At 44.8% G+C, this 17,757-nt stretch overlaps 1 protein-coding gene across 1 annotated transcript in view; it reads right to left on the bottom strand.

Moving 5' to 3' along the window:
* Syt9 (synaptotagmin 9) overlaps positions 1–15,771 on the bottom strand; it is a 166,270-nt gene extending 150,499 nt beyond the window's left edge. The window contains exon 1 of the mRNA XM_075971817.1: positions 14,986–15,771. Within this exon, the coding sequence (XP_075827932.1) occupies positions 14,986–15,130 (145 nt within the window). The 5' untranslated portion in view covers positions 15,131–15,771. The remainder of the gene's footprint in view (positions 1–14,985) is intronic.
* Positions 15,772–17,757: the final 1,986 nt, after the last annotated feature.

The raw sequence follows: 17,757 nt of genomic DNA, 5'->3' as shown, positions 1-17,757 counted from the left end.
TAAATCTGTTCTCTGTTCCAGAAATATTTCTGGCAAGGAGAAAAGGTATTCTGATGTGAGATTCCTCTCTCTATGCTGTGAATTTGTTTTATTACCATTGGTTAATAAAGAAGCTGCTTTGGCCTATGGCAGGGCAGAATATAGCTAGGTGGGAAAACTAAACTGAATGCAGGGAGAAAGGAGACGGAGTCAGACAGATATCATGCAGCCAACTAAGTAGCAAGAAGTGAGGTAACAAGCCATAAGCCTCGTGGTAGAATATAAAATAATAGAAACAGGTTAATTTAAGATGTAATAGTTTTAAAAAAAAGCCTTAGCTAATAGGCCAAAGAGTATGCAATTAATATTAAGCCTCAGAGTGGTTATTTTATAAGTGGCTTTGGGAACAGTTAGGTAGAGAAAACCAGTCCAGGGGAACCAGCAGGACTGAGAATATTTGTAGCTACAGTATTCCAAGATGATTTCTATCTGATGAGATTCAAGGAACCATTTTCTCCTCTAGCCCAGAGTTTTTGCAACCATATCTACTGTATGGTTATACTAAGTTATGCACAGATGTTAATCATGTTACATGCTTAGTAATAAAGAAGGCCAACGTTTTCCTAATTGCTGGGATATTACAGCTCCATCCTAAAGCCAAATTTTCTTCAAAATTTACCATTTATGTTGCCAGTGGGGATGTACTGCATAATCTAAGTGTATTAATTCCCAGCGTAGTTTTACAAATTACCAATTTTATATAATAAATGTATTGGGATATCTGCATTTCTTTGCCTGATTTTTATAAAAGTTTTACACAGGTGATTTGAGCATATTTTTACTTTATAATTGGGTTGCAAAAGTCATTTCAACCAGTGAAGGCCAATAACCTTTCTCGCCCTGACAGTTCATCAGTCTCAGGAGCACAGATAATTTGGGGTCAACCTGAGGACTGTGACTCAGTCAACCAGGGCAGGAAATTTGTATCTTTGAAGATTCCTGGGTTGATTCTGATGCCCCAGCCCCACAGAGAACTCCATAGAATTTCTGTATGGTAAAGGACTTTAGACTCTGATGCTCTTCTAACTTCTCCCCATAACCCTGGGCACCTGCAGCAGGCACCATACGCATTCTTGAACTTGATGTATTTAAAACTATTCTCATTTTTCTTTCACACAGAACAGTCCCAACTTCCTATAGTAAGCCCTATACATCATGTGATCACCTTCCTAGGTGCAGCCACCAGACACTTGGAAATCAGAAACCCTCTACTTTATGTCACGCACGGACTATTCTGCCTCTTAAATACTCTCTAAGTTATCTGTCTACCGCCTTAAAATATCCCGTCAACATTTCTGCCTGATAGATAACTTGCTGGTGTTTCCCCTAAAATCCTCCGGCTTTAGCTCTCCCACTGTATGACTAACCACACCACTGCTCCCCAACTGCCCATCCTTCTCCCCATGGCTTACCGTTGTTTTGGCTGCTCCCCTATTCCTGGCACAATTCACTTGCTGACTTACTGTCACTCCCCCTAAAACCACTGTCATCACAATTCCTGGTTCATTCTTTATCTGTATAGTCATAACACTTCCAAAACCTTAGATACAGTTCTTTCAGCTTTTCTCTTTCAGTATCTTGTCCTCCGCCCTATTTCAGAACCTTATGTGGTGAAATGCCTTGGATCCTGGTCTCACCAACAGACCAGCATTTCCATCACCCTGAAAAACTGCACCCTCTCCCCCTCTTCAATGAATTCCCGATAGCCATCCCCTGACAGAGACTTTGACTGTTTAATCTTCCTCATCCTTAATTCCCCTCTTTTAATTGTTTTAACATAGCATTTCCCAGCGTCTCACTATACAGCTGGGAATAACGTTTAATCGATCCTCGTGTCTCTACTGAGATACTGAGATTATGGGCTTTGTGCCCTAGGCCTGGTCTTACACAGAGCTGAAGATCAAACCCAAGGCTTCACACATGCTAAGCAAGGATTCTATTGATTGAGCTACATTCCCAGCCCACCCTTTTTTTTAAGGTTTCTTTTTTTTAATATTTATTTATTTATTATGTATACAATATTCTGTCTGTCTGTATGCCTGCAGGCCAGAAGAGGGCACCAGACCCCTCTACAGATGGTTGTGAGCTACCATGTGGTTGCTGGGAATTGAACTCAGGACCTTTGGAAGAGCAGGCAATGTTCTTAACATCTGAGCCATCTCTCCAGCCCCATCCCAGCCCACCCTTATTCCTCTTCTATGTACATCTTTCTCTCCTTATTAAAATAAATTTCAGTCAAATCACTGCATGCTATGCATTCTCAACATTTTTGCTACTCTTTCATTTTTGATGCATACTCATAATTCCTGTTTAAGCACAAATATCAGGGCGGCAGATGGCTTAGGGTAAGGGAGCCTACTGCCAAGTCTGATGACCTATAAGTTTGAGCCCCAAGACCCAAAATGGTAGAGGGTGAGAACCAACTCATTAAAGTTGTCTTCTGACCTCACATAAATATTGTGGCATACATGTAATGTTCACACATACACTCACACATAATAAAGATGCAAGAAAAATGAACACAAATCTTTTCCTTGTCTATACAAACAGAGTTGAATATGGTAGGAGAGTAACATACACACATACAGACACATTTGATGAAACTCTTGATCATCAGCCTGAGGCAGGACCTCAGTACTGGTCAGCAGTCATCGCATCCATTCAGTCGCCCATCCTGCTAGGTAATTATTACCATGCTCCTGCTTCCGGTCCCCCCACCACTTTGACTGTCAATCCGTCTCAGAAGCTTTGCTCCTCATTCACTGAAATGGGAAGAATAATCACAAGACCAATGACGACGGCAACCCTTCCCCACATCTACCCACTGTGCCCAGGGATTCTGCCTTCGCTCGCTGACAAAGGATGAACTGCTGAGAAGCACACCCTGCACCCAGCATGTCACTCCTTTCTGCCTGTTCTTCCTTCCCCCCCATCATACAAATGGTTCTCTTTCTATTAAAAGTCATCTTTTCAATCTTTGCTTCTTTCCTGTTACAACTTTGTTTCTTGTTTAATGTTTCTCTTTTTTTTTTCAAGAAGCTACTTAGACATTCTCCAGCTTTTTTTTTTTTCCAGAATAACTTAGTTCCAGGTTACCAATGGGCCTCCCCATCACTCAGTGTGATGGTCAGCCTGGTCAACCTTGCTTGGCCTACTAGCTGTATTTCATGCAGAGCATCACATCCGTGCCTCAAGAAGTCTCTCTTCATGTTTAGGCACACACTTACATTTCTTGCTTCCTCTCCCACTTGCTGGTCCTTCCCAGTTTCTTGTTGGCAAGTCCTCATCTCTGACGAGTTGCTCTTTGTCAGTGCTGTGGTCTGAATGTTCATTCATGCCCTACCCCAAAATTTACACATTGAAACCTAATCACCAAGTGACAACATTAAGCAAAGAGGACTTGGCAGGTAGTGGTGGCGCACACCTTTAATCCCAGCAAGCAGGAGGCAGAGGCAGGTGATTCTCTGTGAATTCAAAGCCAGCCTGGTCTACAAAGTGAGTTCCAGGACAGCCATGGCTGTTACATAGAAAAAAAATGTCTCAAAAATTAAATGAATGAATGAATAATAAAATAAGAAGTGGAGACTTTTAGGAGAGGATCAGAAAATAAGGATGGAAAGCTGGCGGTGTAGTGCAGTGGATGAGTACTTGCCTAGTATTACAATGCCACGGTTTAATTCCCACTACTGCCAAATATAAAAACCAAGGTAGAGCACACACAGATAGGAGTAGAGCCGCTCGTGAAGAATGCCATGACCAACTGGGCATGGTGACACATGCCCATAATTCCCACACTCAGGAAGAAGAGGCAGGACGATTGAGAGTCAAAGTCATCTTTACCTACATAGCAAGGCTGAGGTTAGCCTAAGACACATAAGATTCTGTCTCAATCAATCAATTGATGGATCGAGGCCTAAGAGAAGGTATGGTCCCTCTACCATGTGAGTACACAAAGAGGAGCTATCTATGAGGAGCAGGGCCTCAGGTGGTACTGACACCTAAGACCGAATTGGATTTCGTTGTCTCCAAAACTACAAAATATGGATGCTTGGTGTTTGCAGTCTTCCTCCCCACCCAGAGCAATTTTGTTTGAAGGGATTAACAGACTAATACAGTACTCCCATCTAATCACTCGACTATAAATTTGCCCATGTTGTTTAGGCACCTAAATATGTTTCTGCTATCTAGACCTTTTCTGGGACTCCTGGGAAGTGCATCCATATGGTAACATAAGATGTCAGCCCAGCAGTCCTTCATCTTTGTCTGCCATAAGGAACTGTTACTTCCTACACCAGATTATCCCTATCACCAAAGAGCTGTGAGCTCTCCAGTCTAACACACATACATCTGTCCTCAGGTCTCTCTCCGGCAGCTAGTTCTCCAATGTCTGTTCTTCTTTTCAGAAAGGGTCTCATGTAGCCCATGCAGGCCTTGAATTTGCTATATAGCTGAGGATGACCTTGAACTTCAGATCCTTCTGCTTCTACCACCTCAGTGCTAGGATCATAGGCATGCACTACTTTATGTAGTTTATGAATCCCCAGAGCTCTGTGAGCTGCCTATTAACCGAGCTACATACTAAGCCCTAATGGTTCCTAGAGCCTATACTCTGCCATGATCTTTCTGCCCTCACTCACTGCTGCCCTCCTCCTTGCCTATGTCACTATGACCCCACTGACCCCTGGCTGACACCTGGACATGCTAGGCATGCTCCTGCAGCAGAACCTTTGTACCTGTCATTCCCCTGCCTGAATGCTCTTTCACTTGATGCATGTATTTTATTCCCACACTCCCTCTGATCCTGACTCATAAGCAAATTATACTCTTCCCATTTTTTTATTTCTCCTTAGCACAGAGTAATACCTAACATACCCTGTAATTGATTTATATGTAATAATTCCTACAAATAATGCATGTCCCATGAGGGAAAACTGTTTTGTGTTTGCATGCTTTTACTGTATATATAACTACATGCATCTGTGTACAATATCTAAACATCTCTCCATTGTATGTGGTCATAAGGATGCGTGACATTTTGGTCAATAACAGACTACATATATGATAGTATCATATTGTTAAAATGAAGAGAAAAACTCTTGTCTCTTGACTGCACTGAGATCATGGTAACAGACTAGTCTATACCATCAGACTTATATGAATCTACTCTGTGTTTACAAAACAATGAAACTGCCTAACTCTGCACTTTTCAAACCATTTCCCCATCACTGACAGGTGACTGCACCTGCAACAGCACCTGACACACAGAAGAAACTCAATAAATGGGATGAGCAGATGAACAAAACCCTTAATAACCTCTATACTCAACCTTCATCCTGATTCCAGAATAATCTAATTACGTGGTGAATCTGAACTGGGCATGGCAGCACATTCCTGTGATCCCTGCATTTAGGTGGATGAGGCAAGAAGATAGAAATGAGTTCAAGGCCAACATGGCATACACTACAAGAGCCTATCTCAAGGTGAACCCGAAACAACAAAAACAGAAGTACATATTTTCATGCCAGTCTTTAGGTGAAAGCCCCTCGGTGTGTCTGACTGCTATGATGTATGCAGCCTGAAATGTGTTCTGCAACTAGGCATGTCCTTTAAGTGTCGAAAGCAAAGTTTTGGGGAGGCAGAGTACAGAGAGGAAAAGGAGATAGCCTGTTACCTGTAGGTATTCGATTCAACTGTTTCAAAAGCGCCTCTTCCTAGAGTTCCCATGTAGAGGAGAATAATCATCTCCACAGCATGGATTTGTGGGTCCTGGCCAGGCCTCCCATGCTCAGCCCCTCCTGGGTGCCGCTGACACAGAGAAAACAGACTGTGCTCATCCATGGACCGGGTGACTGAAGTGCAACTGAACTTGCAGCCTTTTCATTGTTGAATAACTAGGCAAGGTAGCAAGATGTCACTGTTGGCATCGCTGGAAATTATATCTGGAATCCAGATGTTGGAACCAGATGTCAAAGCCTGCTAAAGGCAGGTTTTACAACTATATGAGGTAATTATACTTGCATTTCAGAGGGACGTGACTGGGAATCTAAAATTGGAATCATTTAGCAGAAGATTTCCTATCTGTCAGAACCTTACCTTGGAGAAGAAGAAACTGACAACCAGAACATGTCTCCCAAGAGGACAGAGAGGACCTAAAAAGCTACGCTACAGAATTCCCCCTTCCTGAAAACTTCCTGCCTCACTCTGCTGAGAACAGATCCTTTGGACGCAGAGCAGGTCCAAGTATTTTCAGGTTGCCTCTCAGTGCCCAAGCCCCCCTAGCTCTGGCCTCTCTGGATTCTGACAATGGCCCACAAGGACTTCCATGGTAGACCAGGACTAAGGACAACAGTCTCACCTCTCAGCCTTCCCAACATGCACTGCACTTACTATTACAGAGGATCTATTCTCTCCTGTGTTATGAGTTTGAAATTTCCTAGAAATCCCCCACCATACATAGACTGCTCTAGGAAGTCTTTAAAGACCCACTCATGCCGGCTCATTACTTCCCTTTTCCTGCACTGTATTCAGTGCATGGCTCCCTTCCTGCCTTGATTTTATTAATTGCAGTTATTATTCTATCTCAGTTCCATAGGGGCAGTAAACTTGTCTAATGTGTCTTTTAATTACTCATGGCTAACCTGGTACATGGCACTTAGGAGGCACTCAATGAATGTTTCTGAACATAATTTTCATCAGGAAAAAGTGATCATATCAGTGTGGCTAACATAAAGGTCACATGACATAAGGGTGAAATGGGGTGAAGTCACAGATGAATTACATAATCCTTTCATAATCATATAAGTGAAAGCACTACTTAGCACTGGAAGAGCGTTATAATGGTGGCAAGAGGGCAGGGAGCATAAGGTCATTCTCAGTAATAGAGTAAGCTCAAGGCCAGCTGGGCTTGCAGGATATCCTGTCCCAAAAGAAATTAAAAAGTAGCTAAGGAGATAGTTTAGTGGATAAAGTACTTGCCATATGAGTACCTAAGTTCGAATCCCCAGAGTCTATGTAAAACCTCCTGTGGTAGTATGTGTCTGTAAAATGTAAAGTACTGAACAAAAAGAGACCCTGTCTCAAGCGAAGTAGAAGGCAAGAACAGACAACAAGGTTATCCTGACTTTCATGTGTGTGCCTGATCTCAAATACATAAACATGCACACATATATATCATACTTACATGTGCCTACACACATACAAAGATAAAAATGGATGCACAGTACAATGGATTGATTATAGTCAGACAATCTGAATTAATTAAGTCAATATACAGTGCTCCCTCTATGAGCTAATTTGATTGAACTTTACATGTTAATAAATGCAAATTTGTAAGAAAAGCATTAAGATTCTCTAACAAAACAAAAGCCAACAACACTCAAATGCACATTGTCAAGAATAAACAGAAAATTCATCTGGGAGAACATGCTTAGCCAGGTCTAACATAGTCCAAACACTCAGTTCTCCCAAGAACAAACTACAGATTAAAACCACCAGGTAGCCACTTCAAGCCTACTGAATCAGCATGCTTCTGCTCATGTTGTGTCTCCCATTCAGAATGAATCTATGGCCGATATGTAGCAGGACTAAATGACACAGGTCCACTAGAAATCAATTTAAGCTCATTATTATTTCAAGAACTCCTCAAAAGAAAGCAAAGGAGTATAGATAGAAGTTCTTATCATACTAGAAAAGAATACAGAAGCACCACTGGGCATGCTGACACATAACCCTAATCCCAGCATTCTGGAGGGGAGACAGGAGGGTTACCGGGAGTTAAAGGCTAGCCTGAGCTAGAGTGAATTTGAGGTTAGCCTGGGTTACACAGTGAGACTCTGTCTCAAAAGACAAAGACTAACAACAACACAACAAGAAGACAGAAAGGAAGAAGGAAAAGAGGGACAGTAAAATTAGAAGCTAAGATGTCCAAAAGAATTATATTCATTCTTTGGAATATATATACAGCAATCACAACAACAATGATAATTATAACTGGACAATAATCATAGAAACAATGGCTAAGGGTTCCTCTGCATTTATTATATAAGTATTTGATATAAATTACGATATACTGAGTTTGCTTGCCAACCTAATCAAATGAAAATATAAGACGACAAATTCAAATTGAATTTCGGAAAAGCAACAGCTAACTACTTTGTCTAAGTATGCCCCATACAATATTACATGTTTATCTCAAATTTAAATTGAAATGGCATTCACAACTTTACTTGGCTCCTTTAATGAGAGCCAAAACATTAGCAATCCATTTTATCAATGAGAAAACAAGGATATAGAGGTGAAGAAACTTTCTCAGAGGCCTATAGCTAAAAAAAAAAAGAAAAAAAAGAAAAAGGAAAATAAAAGAAAAGAAAGAAAGAAAGAAAGTGAGAAGATGCCATGCTTACAAAAGAGTAGAACAGAAACACTGCCTGCAAGAGAGTTCAAATAGAAAAAAACAAATCAGGCCTGTGCCTGGACCACCACTGAAAGAGAACCAGGCAGGGAAACCACAGCCTGAGCATTTATTCTGAGCATGGAGTTGTCTTAGCAGACCATTCCCATTTTAGCAATGAATAGTAAGTTGAAATATTTTGTTCAAGGTTACTAAAACTACCAGGTACAGGAAAAGTTTCTGACTCTAAAGCTCTTGTTCAGTCCATTTTAGCACACCATTTTCCTTGGGTGTTGGCTTTCTGTTTGTTTTGTTTTCTTCTTTATTCTGGCTTGGCATTTAATGCTTATTGCTCTTGCAAAAGACCCAGCACCTACATGGTGACTCATCTCTCTCTGTATCCCCAGTTCCAGGGGGTCCAACACTCTCTTCTAGCATCCAAGGGTCCTTGTATGTGTGCATTGTACATAAACTCATGTATGCACAGACACACACACACACACACACAGAGAGAGAGAGAGAGAGAGAGAGAGAGAGAGAGAGAGAGAGAAATAATAAACATAGAAATGTTTTCTTAAAAATTGTTCCTTAGGTCCCGTCCTACTAATGTTGATATACAACACTTGATGTAAGGCAAGCATAGTGACACATACTTTAATATCAGCACTTTGGAAGCTAAGGCAGGAGGATCATCCTAGGTCTGAAGTCAGCCTCAGAGCTACCTGGCCAAAACTACACAGTGAGACCCTCTCTCAAAAAGGGGAAGGGGAGATTGTAGAGATGCCTCAGTGCTTAGGAACACTGGTTGCTCTTCTAGAAGACCTGAATAGGCTCAATTCCTAGCACCTACAACTGGCATCTCACAACTCTCTGTAACTGCAGTTCCAGGGAATCTGGCACCCTCACACAGACATCCAAGCACGAGAAACACTAATCGAGATACCTACAACAGTCTTGGAATATATACACATAAATAAACAAATAAATAAATATCCTTTTGTATAGAGATACAGCCCAGTTTACCAATAGTTTGTCTGCAAGGCATAAGGACCTGATTTCATCTCCAATACCATGCACAACAAATTGTGATAAAATCTATGAACTGGGTTGCATAAAGGCTTTTAAAGACACCTTCAAAGTCTGGTTCTCTGTGCTTGCATGGTTGTGAAGCCATATTCCTCGAGTCAACTAAGGAAATACACAAAGACAAATGTAGAAACATTCACAATGGTGCTTGCTTATAATCTTATCACCTAGGAGGCAGTGCAGGAGCATCACTTCAAAGTCAGTCCTGATCAGTTACACATTAAGATCCCCCTCAAAACGAATAAATAAATGAAATATAAGAAAAACATCATGATACACAGTGAGTGATCCCAGAAAGATCAATTCCCATAGGGAAAACTTCTGCACAAGTTGTGACTTCATTTAGAATGCAGCAATACACACTCCACCCTTAACCTCTTGCAGTATAATTGCCCTCTTGACTTAGTCCCTTTTAATGCAGCCTGAGTTCTGAACTTGGTCGCTTGATGAAAAAATGAGAGTGTATTTCTTCTAAGCCAACCACATGGGAACCCACCACGCCCATACAGAAATGCCAGCATGCCTTCCAGTGATATCACCTGTGTTACACAGACATACACACACACACACACACACAGAGAGAGAGAGAGAGAGAGAGAGAGAGAGAGAGAGAGAGAGAGAGAGAGAGGAGTGAGGGAGGAGGGAAATTTAGGGGACGTTCTCCATGATGAGCTTCATTCTTTCATTCTTCTGCCACACCCTGGCCCACATCAAAAAGTCTGTGCCTTTGATTGTTTATTCTGAAAGGGGCACCTGGTCAGGGGCCTGCCTGTGGTGCCTGCAGCAGGCTTTGCTTTTGTTTTTCTCTCTTGATAATTACCTCGTGACTAAACCACTCACTGGTCCATGTAGAGGAATCCCACAGAGATGAAAACACACTTGTTTAAATAAAATATTTATGACGAAACCCTAAAATGTCACTGAAGTAAATGCAAATGAGACCTTCACATACTGTACATCCAATGCCACTCACTCCTTGGAAGGTTATTTCCCCATTACAATTAACATTAACCTTTAAAAATTAATCCCTCTGCGCATAATCACACCAAAAACTATCCCCCCCCAAAAAAAAACCAGTATTTTAAGAATGATTGTTTTTACTAGTTTGGAAGGTTTGAATTAAGGGTAATTTTTATTCACAACGGTTACAAAGATTTTCCCTTAAAACTATATTTAATTATTATTTTCCACACATATCTTCTGATAAGAGATTTCACTATAATTCAATACCAGATTTTATCAGTGAAAGTGCTACATTCTCTGGCCCAGAGACAGGATCTCACGTAGCCCAGGCTGGCCTCAAATTGATAACAAAGCTGAGGCTGGCCTTGAACTCTTGATCTCACTTCTCTAGCTACCAATGGTCACTGATAATATGACACAGAAGCTCTGCTTCATACCTGAGCTAGTTCAAAAACATTTTCTAGGCCTTTCTTTGGTACAGATGATGGAAATATGCAGGAAATCCTCCGGAACATGACAGTGGAACAGGAATGGAAAACTGATATTGGATAAGGAATTCATAATCAAAATAGTAAAGTGTCTCTAATCCACACAATTTAACCTACACTTGGGGGATTTAATCCACTATACACTTTCAGAATAGAGAAAACAGGTCTGAGGATGGCTGTCAGAAAAGTGGTTAAGAAATCGCCACTGACAATCACTTCTGAGTTCTGAGTTAGGTCAGCTCTCTGTGTTAAAGGTCTCCACATCCATGGATTTAAACGACTGTATATCAAAAATGTTCAGGGGAGGGGTGTACCCATATTGACCATGGACAGACTTTTTTCTTTCCATTAGTTTGTAAACAATACAGTAACAACTGACATGCCATTTACTTTCTTAGGTACCAAAACCAACAGGTTACTCAGAGTTCATGGGAGAGTGACGGCTGAACGTCCTCAGATTTTAGCCCTGTGGGAACCCTGGACCAATGTTCTTCAGATACTGAGGGACAACTGTAAATGTGACATGACTGATTAACATGCTACTTTGACTTAAGCCTAACTCTTTCTGTAGGTGAAGAGCATAGCCATGGGCTAGTGTAAGTTTCTGCTTTCACTTTCCCTGTACAGGCCAATCATCCTGACCATCCTTCTTGAACTCGAATTGGGGATCCTGCAAGAGCAAAGGTGCAACTTGAGCAGGTGTGGAGAAGGCCTGGGATCTGGGGTGTCTTACAAGGACCCAGACGCTCCTGGCACAAGACAGCTGCTTTGAGCAGCAGCATCTCAGAAGACTGTTAGGAGGACCTGGGGAACTGACCTACACAAGGCATCCTTGAAGTCCCATCGGGGTCCTACAGAGCAGAGACAGGAGAATCATAACGTCTTTTCCAGCTGTAGAAACAATGGGCACAGAGCTCCGATGTCTTCCCTCCTAACAGTCAGAGATGGAGAATGGAGAATAGGAATTCAAGATCAGTGAAGGCTGGGGGTGTAGCTCAGCGGTGCAGAAGACGCTCTGGGTTCGATTCCCCAGTGTGACAACAACAGCCGAATGAGGAGAAGCTCAGAGAGTTTTCAATTCCCTTCGAAGGAAAACCATTAGCTGCAGGACAGCTCGGCTAACTAAAGACGCACGGCATTGTCAGTTACGCACAAAGAGAACCTCCCTGCTTTCCCTCCCTACTCCAAGCCTCTTCCTGAAACCTGCTGCTCCGTCAGAAGGCCTGCAACTCCTCCTCAGCTCTTTTCATCCTCCTGATTCCCCCGTCAACAAATATTAGTGGTGGTTCCTTCAAAGTGGTCCATAACCGTTACATCTCAGTGGCTCCATTAAGACCATGCTGAGCTCGCACCTCTTCCTGCATTTCTGAAACAGACCACTGACACATCCTTGCGTCTTCACCCTGCACGGCAGTGTGGCTGCCTCTTCTCTAACAACCTCTAATGTTCAGATCTCCAGAGTAAAAAGCAAGGTCCTTCTAAGAGCTTACAAGACCCTACATGATCTGACCATGCTCCACCTCCTGCCACCCTTGAAGTCAGTGTTCTCTGAATCATAGCCACAATGCTCCTGCCTCAGAACCTTTCCGTAGCCTCTTCCTGTTAACTCAAGTAAGGACCCAGCCTTACCCCTTCTCAGTAAAAGGGAAAAAACATCCTAGATACAAAATTACTTGTTTTCTCCTTTTATAACTGAAATCTTGGATGGAGCTTAAGAAAACAGCTTCCATGGGGAAGCATGGATAGGTATAGGCAGACAAGGCAGGAACGTGGCATTCAGGTGGATTCCTTCACAGAACAGGAAGTCACCCAGTTACACAAAGGACTCTCTGGGGATCATCAGGGCAGCTGTACATGAATGTTCTGGGTCACATTATCCAACAGCAGGGGAATGTTCATTTAGCATCGTGCAGTGTGGCCTCTCCAGTCACTCAGCTTATACGGCTCAGAGATTAAGGGCACTCTTGGCTCGGACAAACAGCTTCAGATGAATGGACATAAATCCATGTGCTGTATGTAGGAATTACTGTGAGAAGGTGAGGAAGGGAGGGAGACAGGGAGATCTGGACTGAGCAGAAGTGCCTTGAAGGAGAGGGTGCCATCTTCAGCTGTGTTTCCTCCGACCTTTCACTTGCAGGGTTCCTCTCCTGTCCCATGTTCAGGCTACTTCCAGACATGATGGAAGGAGCCAGAGGGGCAGGAGCTGTCTCTAAGCCATGTGCCCTAGTTTAAGCAGAACACTGCTCTCAGGAAGTCAGTGAGCAGCAAGGCAGTCTTTCAGAAAAGCAATTTCCCAGCCAAGGAGCCAGAATTCCTCTTGTGAGGAGTATTCCTTGGGACTGTTCCTCCAGGCCCACCAGTGTGGGAACCGGGGGAACCTGAATACATGGGAAGCAGCCCCTGCAGTAAAGGAAAGAGGCAGAGAATTGGCCAAAAAAGATGAGGCATTTATACCCCAATTCAAAGATGGGCTTCATTCCCCTTCTCTTGTACAGCCAAAGATGACAGCTTGTCTGAGATAACAAGGAAACCTACCACACAAGGGCAGGAACACAGATTTCAGCACTCACATGCGCTTTGCGAAAAGTGTGTTAATTAATGGGCTTGGTCCTGATGCACACACAACACCCCACACTCCTGTTGGTGAGGTGAGGCACTTCCAGTCATGCCTGTGGTCTGAGAGGCACAGTCTCAGCCACTGAGGAGCCACACACAGACTGGACAGCCAAGCCTCCCAGGAAGTCACTGGAATCGGTATTTCTCCACTTCATTCTCCCCTTTGGAGTAAAATGTTAGCGATCATTTGAGAAACTTATTAATGTAACCACGGGCAGGAGAAATAAAGCCTTTGACTACAGAAAAATGTGACAACCTTTTAACATCTGCCTTCACCACACACATTTAGAATATCTTATTAAAGGTAGGCTATTTAAGTCAACTGCTTTGAGAGTCAAGTGTTTCTGTATCCTTTGGGTAAATGTATTTTATATAACGAACTGGCGTAAACTGAGAAATACTTGCACCTAACAGTTTGCACAGCAATAGCGAATCGCAGTGTTTCCACACGTGACCATCAAGGCACAGATCACTCTCATCCCATTTTGAACAACCCAACCACAATATGCCTTTTAAAATTTAAAACACTTACACTGGGAAAAAAACACGCATGAGAATTTGAGTCCTCCAGCTGTGAAGGTGCTCAGGCAACATTGTGAAAGAACGCATCTTCTGGAGACCGGTGATGAATGAGAAGACAGTGGGACCCAGGGCAGTGGGGAAAAGCAAACTGCTCAAATAAAACGCCTTATTCTAATCGTAATTGGTCAAATGCCAAAGTAAATGAACTTTTCAAAGTTAGGATCCTGTCAACTCTAACTAGGACAACTGCCAACTGCATAGGACACCACCAGCAAGCCCACCAGTCTAGTATGCCTGCAGCGGGACAAATTGGAAACTAAGGCCTCTCTGTGCCTGCACACCGTTTGACATGCAGCAATAGGGTTCAGGCCCAGCTACCTTAGACGTGTGGCTTCAGGGACCTGCCCCATGCACAGTTTGGTCTTTCCCTTCTCACCCCAGAGCAGGAGAGGAACTGGGCACTCAGGCTACGCAGCTCTGGGTGGGAATCAGTTGCAGCCTGGCTCCCAACTTCCGAGAGTTACCTGGGCTCTTCGATTCCTTTCCCAGCTCCGAGGCCTCCGCGGCCTCCCTTAGCTCCTGGAGCCAGCTGGTAATGTGGTAGGCACAGTTCTAAGCAAAGGAGCTGCCCCCAGGAGCCAAGCGCAGGTGGCGGGCGTGGTTCCTACAAGCCTGCCCCAGCCCACCCGCCTCGGCTTCCGCTCAGCAGCCTCCGTCCAGTTCTAGCATCAGGCCACGGTGCGCTGCTTTTGGAGAGCTCCTTGGGCTCAAGGATCACCCCCTGCTCTCCTCCAGTCTGTGTGGCTCTCCTGGCTCAGGCCCTGGCGCGGCCCCAAGTCCTCATCCCAGGGCCCTCGGGTCGCGCCGGGCGGCGGCGCTTACCTGGGTCTCGGAGCCGGGGTCTAGCACGGTCCCGCAGGTGGTAGATGAAATCTTGGCAGCTGTCGTGCTCCAGGGCCCCTCGGGCACAGAGCTCGGCCAGCAGCTGCAGCGCCTGGTGACAGAGCGCGTCCCTGGCCCCGGGCATCGCCCCCCCGCATCCTCGGACCGCGCCGGGCAGGCGGGCGCGGGAGAAAGCCCTCCGCCTGCCAGCTCAGAGCCTCCGCCGCCGCCGCCGCCGCCGGCCGGTCCGCGCTTCCAGCCCGAGCCGCAGCGCCAGCCCGGCCGGCCTCCCACCGGTTGCATGCAGAGGTCCGCTAGTCGCTCGCTCAGGCTTTCTCCGTCTCCCGCGCGGCCCCTCGTCCCTCCCCCGGAGCAGAAGGGAGGCGGCGCATCCAAAGCCCAGCGCGCCTCTCCGCGCTCCGCCCGCTACTCGCAGCCGCCGGGGGCGGGGCCGGGTCAGGGGTGCGAGCTGCGGGCGGGGCTCGCTGCGGCCTCCAAGCAGACGCGCCGGGGGCGGGGGGAGCGGTGGACGGAGACGTAGGCGCTTGTTTGTTGCCGGAGGATCGCCTGACTCGCTTGGGACCCCAGGTTCCGAATGGCGGTGCCCAGATTCAGGGATGGCAAGCTGGTTCGCGTACCAGCACCTCTTGGCACCCCATTCCTCCGCCCAGATGCAAACCTAACATCCCGCGATCCCACCCCCAACCCCGCACCTCTGGAGCCCCGCATGGGACCGAGGCACATTTTCTGGTGAATGAAGCTAAGGCTGGGAGGTGGACCACACCCGCCAGTATATCAGTACCTTCTTGGAACTTGGAAAGCGCGGTCTAAGCATAAACCGCGGGCCTAAGGACATCACGTGCCCAAGTGCGAGGTTTGGAGCCAAGATTTGCCAACAAAGAATGGATGTACAGCACGGTGGTAATTTAGAGAAGGTGGAGGCGCTGATCAGAACTGAGAGCAGCAGATGCTTTACCCCAGGGAAAGACGCTGAGGCTTACCTGGAGCTTCACAGGTCCTGATTGGTTTTCTAAGCAGCTGATTGGAAAGGCAAAGGTTGCCAGCGTTTCCTTAGCACAAGAGACAGTGGATCCAGAATTTGTGAATGTTTGCGAAGACCTCGATCACCTTTCATCTACCCATCTCTTCAGTTTTTTAGGCACTAAGCCCAGAAATAACCTCGAATTATTGAGCTTGTTTGTCCGCACAAGGCACTGTGCCACAGCCTTTTGTATAATTTTATTTAATTCTCTAGATAGCCTTGAACGTGTGTGTGTGTGTGTGTGTGTGTGTGTGTGTGTGTGTGTGTGTGTGTGTGTATTACCCACGTTGCCACTGAAAAAGCAAACTCAGAAAGGTGCTACTTGCCCAAGTTCCTAATGAGGGACTAGACTCTCTCCCTCTCTCCTTGACTGTCCTCCCCCTCTCCCCTTCTGTTTTCCTCTTTCTCCCCACACACCCCTCTTTCATAGTTAGATAACCCTGATGTCAAACTTCATTCTAGAACAGTTAACTAGCACTCTTATCCATAAGGTTGTGCTGTCTCTAAGAATGTCTCATAGAAAATCTTTTGCCCCAGAGGTAATATAGGGTCCCTAAGAATATTTACTCAGTACACAAAATCTGAAGTTTTGTGTTGAGTGTTGCTAGGCTTTGTGGAGTTTATATTGCAGTAATAGAGAACAGACAGTTGTGGATATATAAATGTAACTCCAAAGAGCAGTGAAGAGGCAGGTAGACTCTTCTATTTTTCTTATTTTGTATTTTATTTTTTCCACTTTTAAAACTTTTTGGTTAAAAATAAGGGATAGGGCTGGGATGCAGACCAATTGGTAGAGTGCTTGCTTGCCTACCATGCTCAAGGCCCTAGATTTCATCTCCAGTACCAAATACACCCGGCATAGTGGCACATGCCTATAATCCCAGCACTCAGACGGAAGAGGAAGATCAGAAGTTCAAGGTCTTCCTTGACAGCAAAATGATTTTGAAATAGCCTGGGCTACACATGTCTCAAAGAAACAACAGCTAGGACAAAACCACATGGTGAGAAAGAAAACCAACTGAGACAGAAGCCCTGGGAAAGACTGAGCAGGTGCTCCTCTTCCAAAGAAAGGAACGCTTGAGATGGGAGGCAGAGGGTGGGGGAGATGAGATAGTGGAGGTGACAGACTGGAGGATTCTGTATAAACAGGTGAGGTGTGTGCTAAAGAGAGTAGCAATGCAACTCTTTTATTTTAATTTATTTTTTTAAACGATCTTTTCTCAGTTTACACACCTCTCCCAGTTCCCACTCCTTCCCTTCCTCCTGCTCCCTCCACTTTCACCTCACTCCACTCCCCATCCACTCCTCAGAGAGGGAAAAGTTTCCCATGGGGCGTCAACAAAGTCTAATACATCACTTTGAGGCAGGACCAAGGCTCTCTTCTCTATATTGAGACTGAGCAAGGTATCTCTCCAAAAAGAATGGGTTCCAAAAAGCTTTAGGGATAAATCCTGGTCCCACTGCCAGTGGCCCCACAGATTGCCCAAACCACATAACTGTCACCCACATTCAGAGGGACGAGTTTGGTCCTATGCTGGTTTTCTGCTGTCCGGCTGGAGTCAGTGAGCTCCCATTAGTTTGGGTGAGTACCTCCATCGTAGTCTTGATCCCTTTGCTCATATTATCACTCCTTCCTCTCTTCCACTGGCCTCTGGGAGCTTGTCCCAGCGCTTAGCTTCCATCAGTTTCTGGATGAAGGTTCTATGATGACAATTAAGGTAGTTATCAAT

This window comes from Microtus pennsylvanicus, chromosome 5 (assembly GCF_037038515.1).
Source record: "Microtus pennsylvanicus isolate mMicPen1 chromosome 5, mMicPen1.hap1, whole genome shotgun sequence".
NCBI lineage: Eukaryota > Metazoa > Chordata > Mammalia > Rodentia > Cricetidae > Microtus > Microtus pennsylvanicus.
The sequence above is the reverse complement of the archived record's forward strand: the minus strand, read 5'-3'. Positions and strand labels throughout refer to the sequence as shown.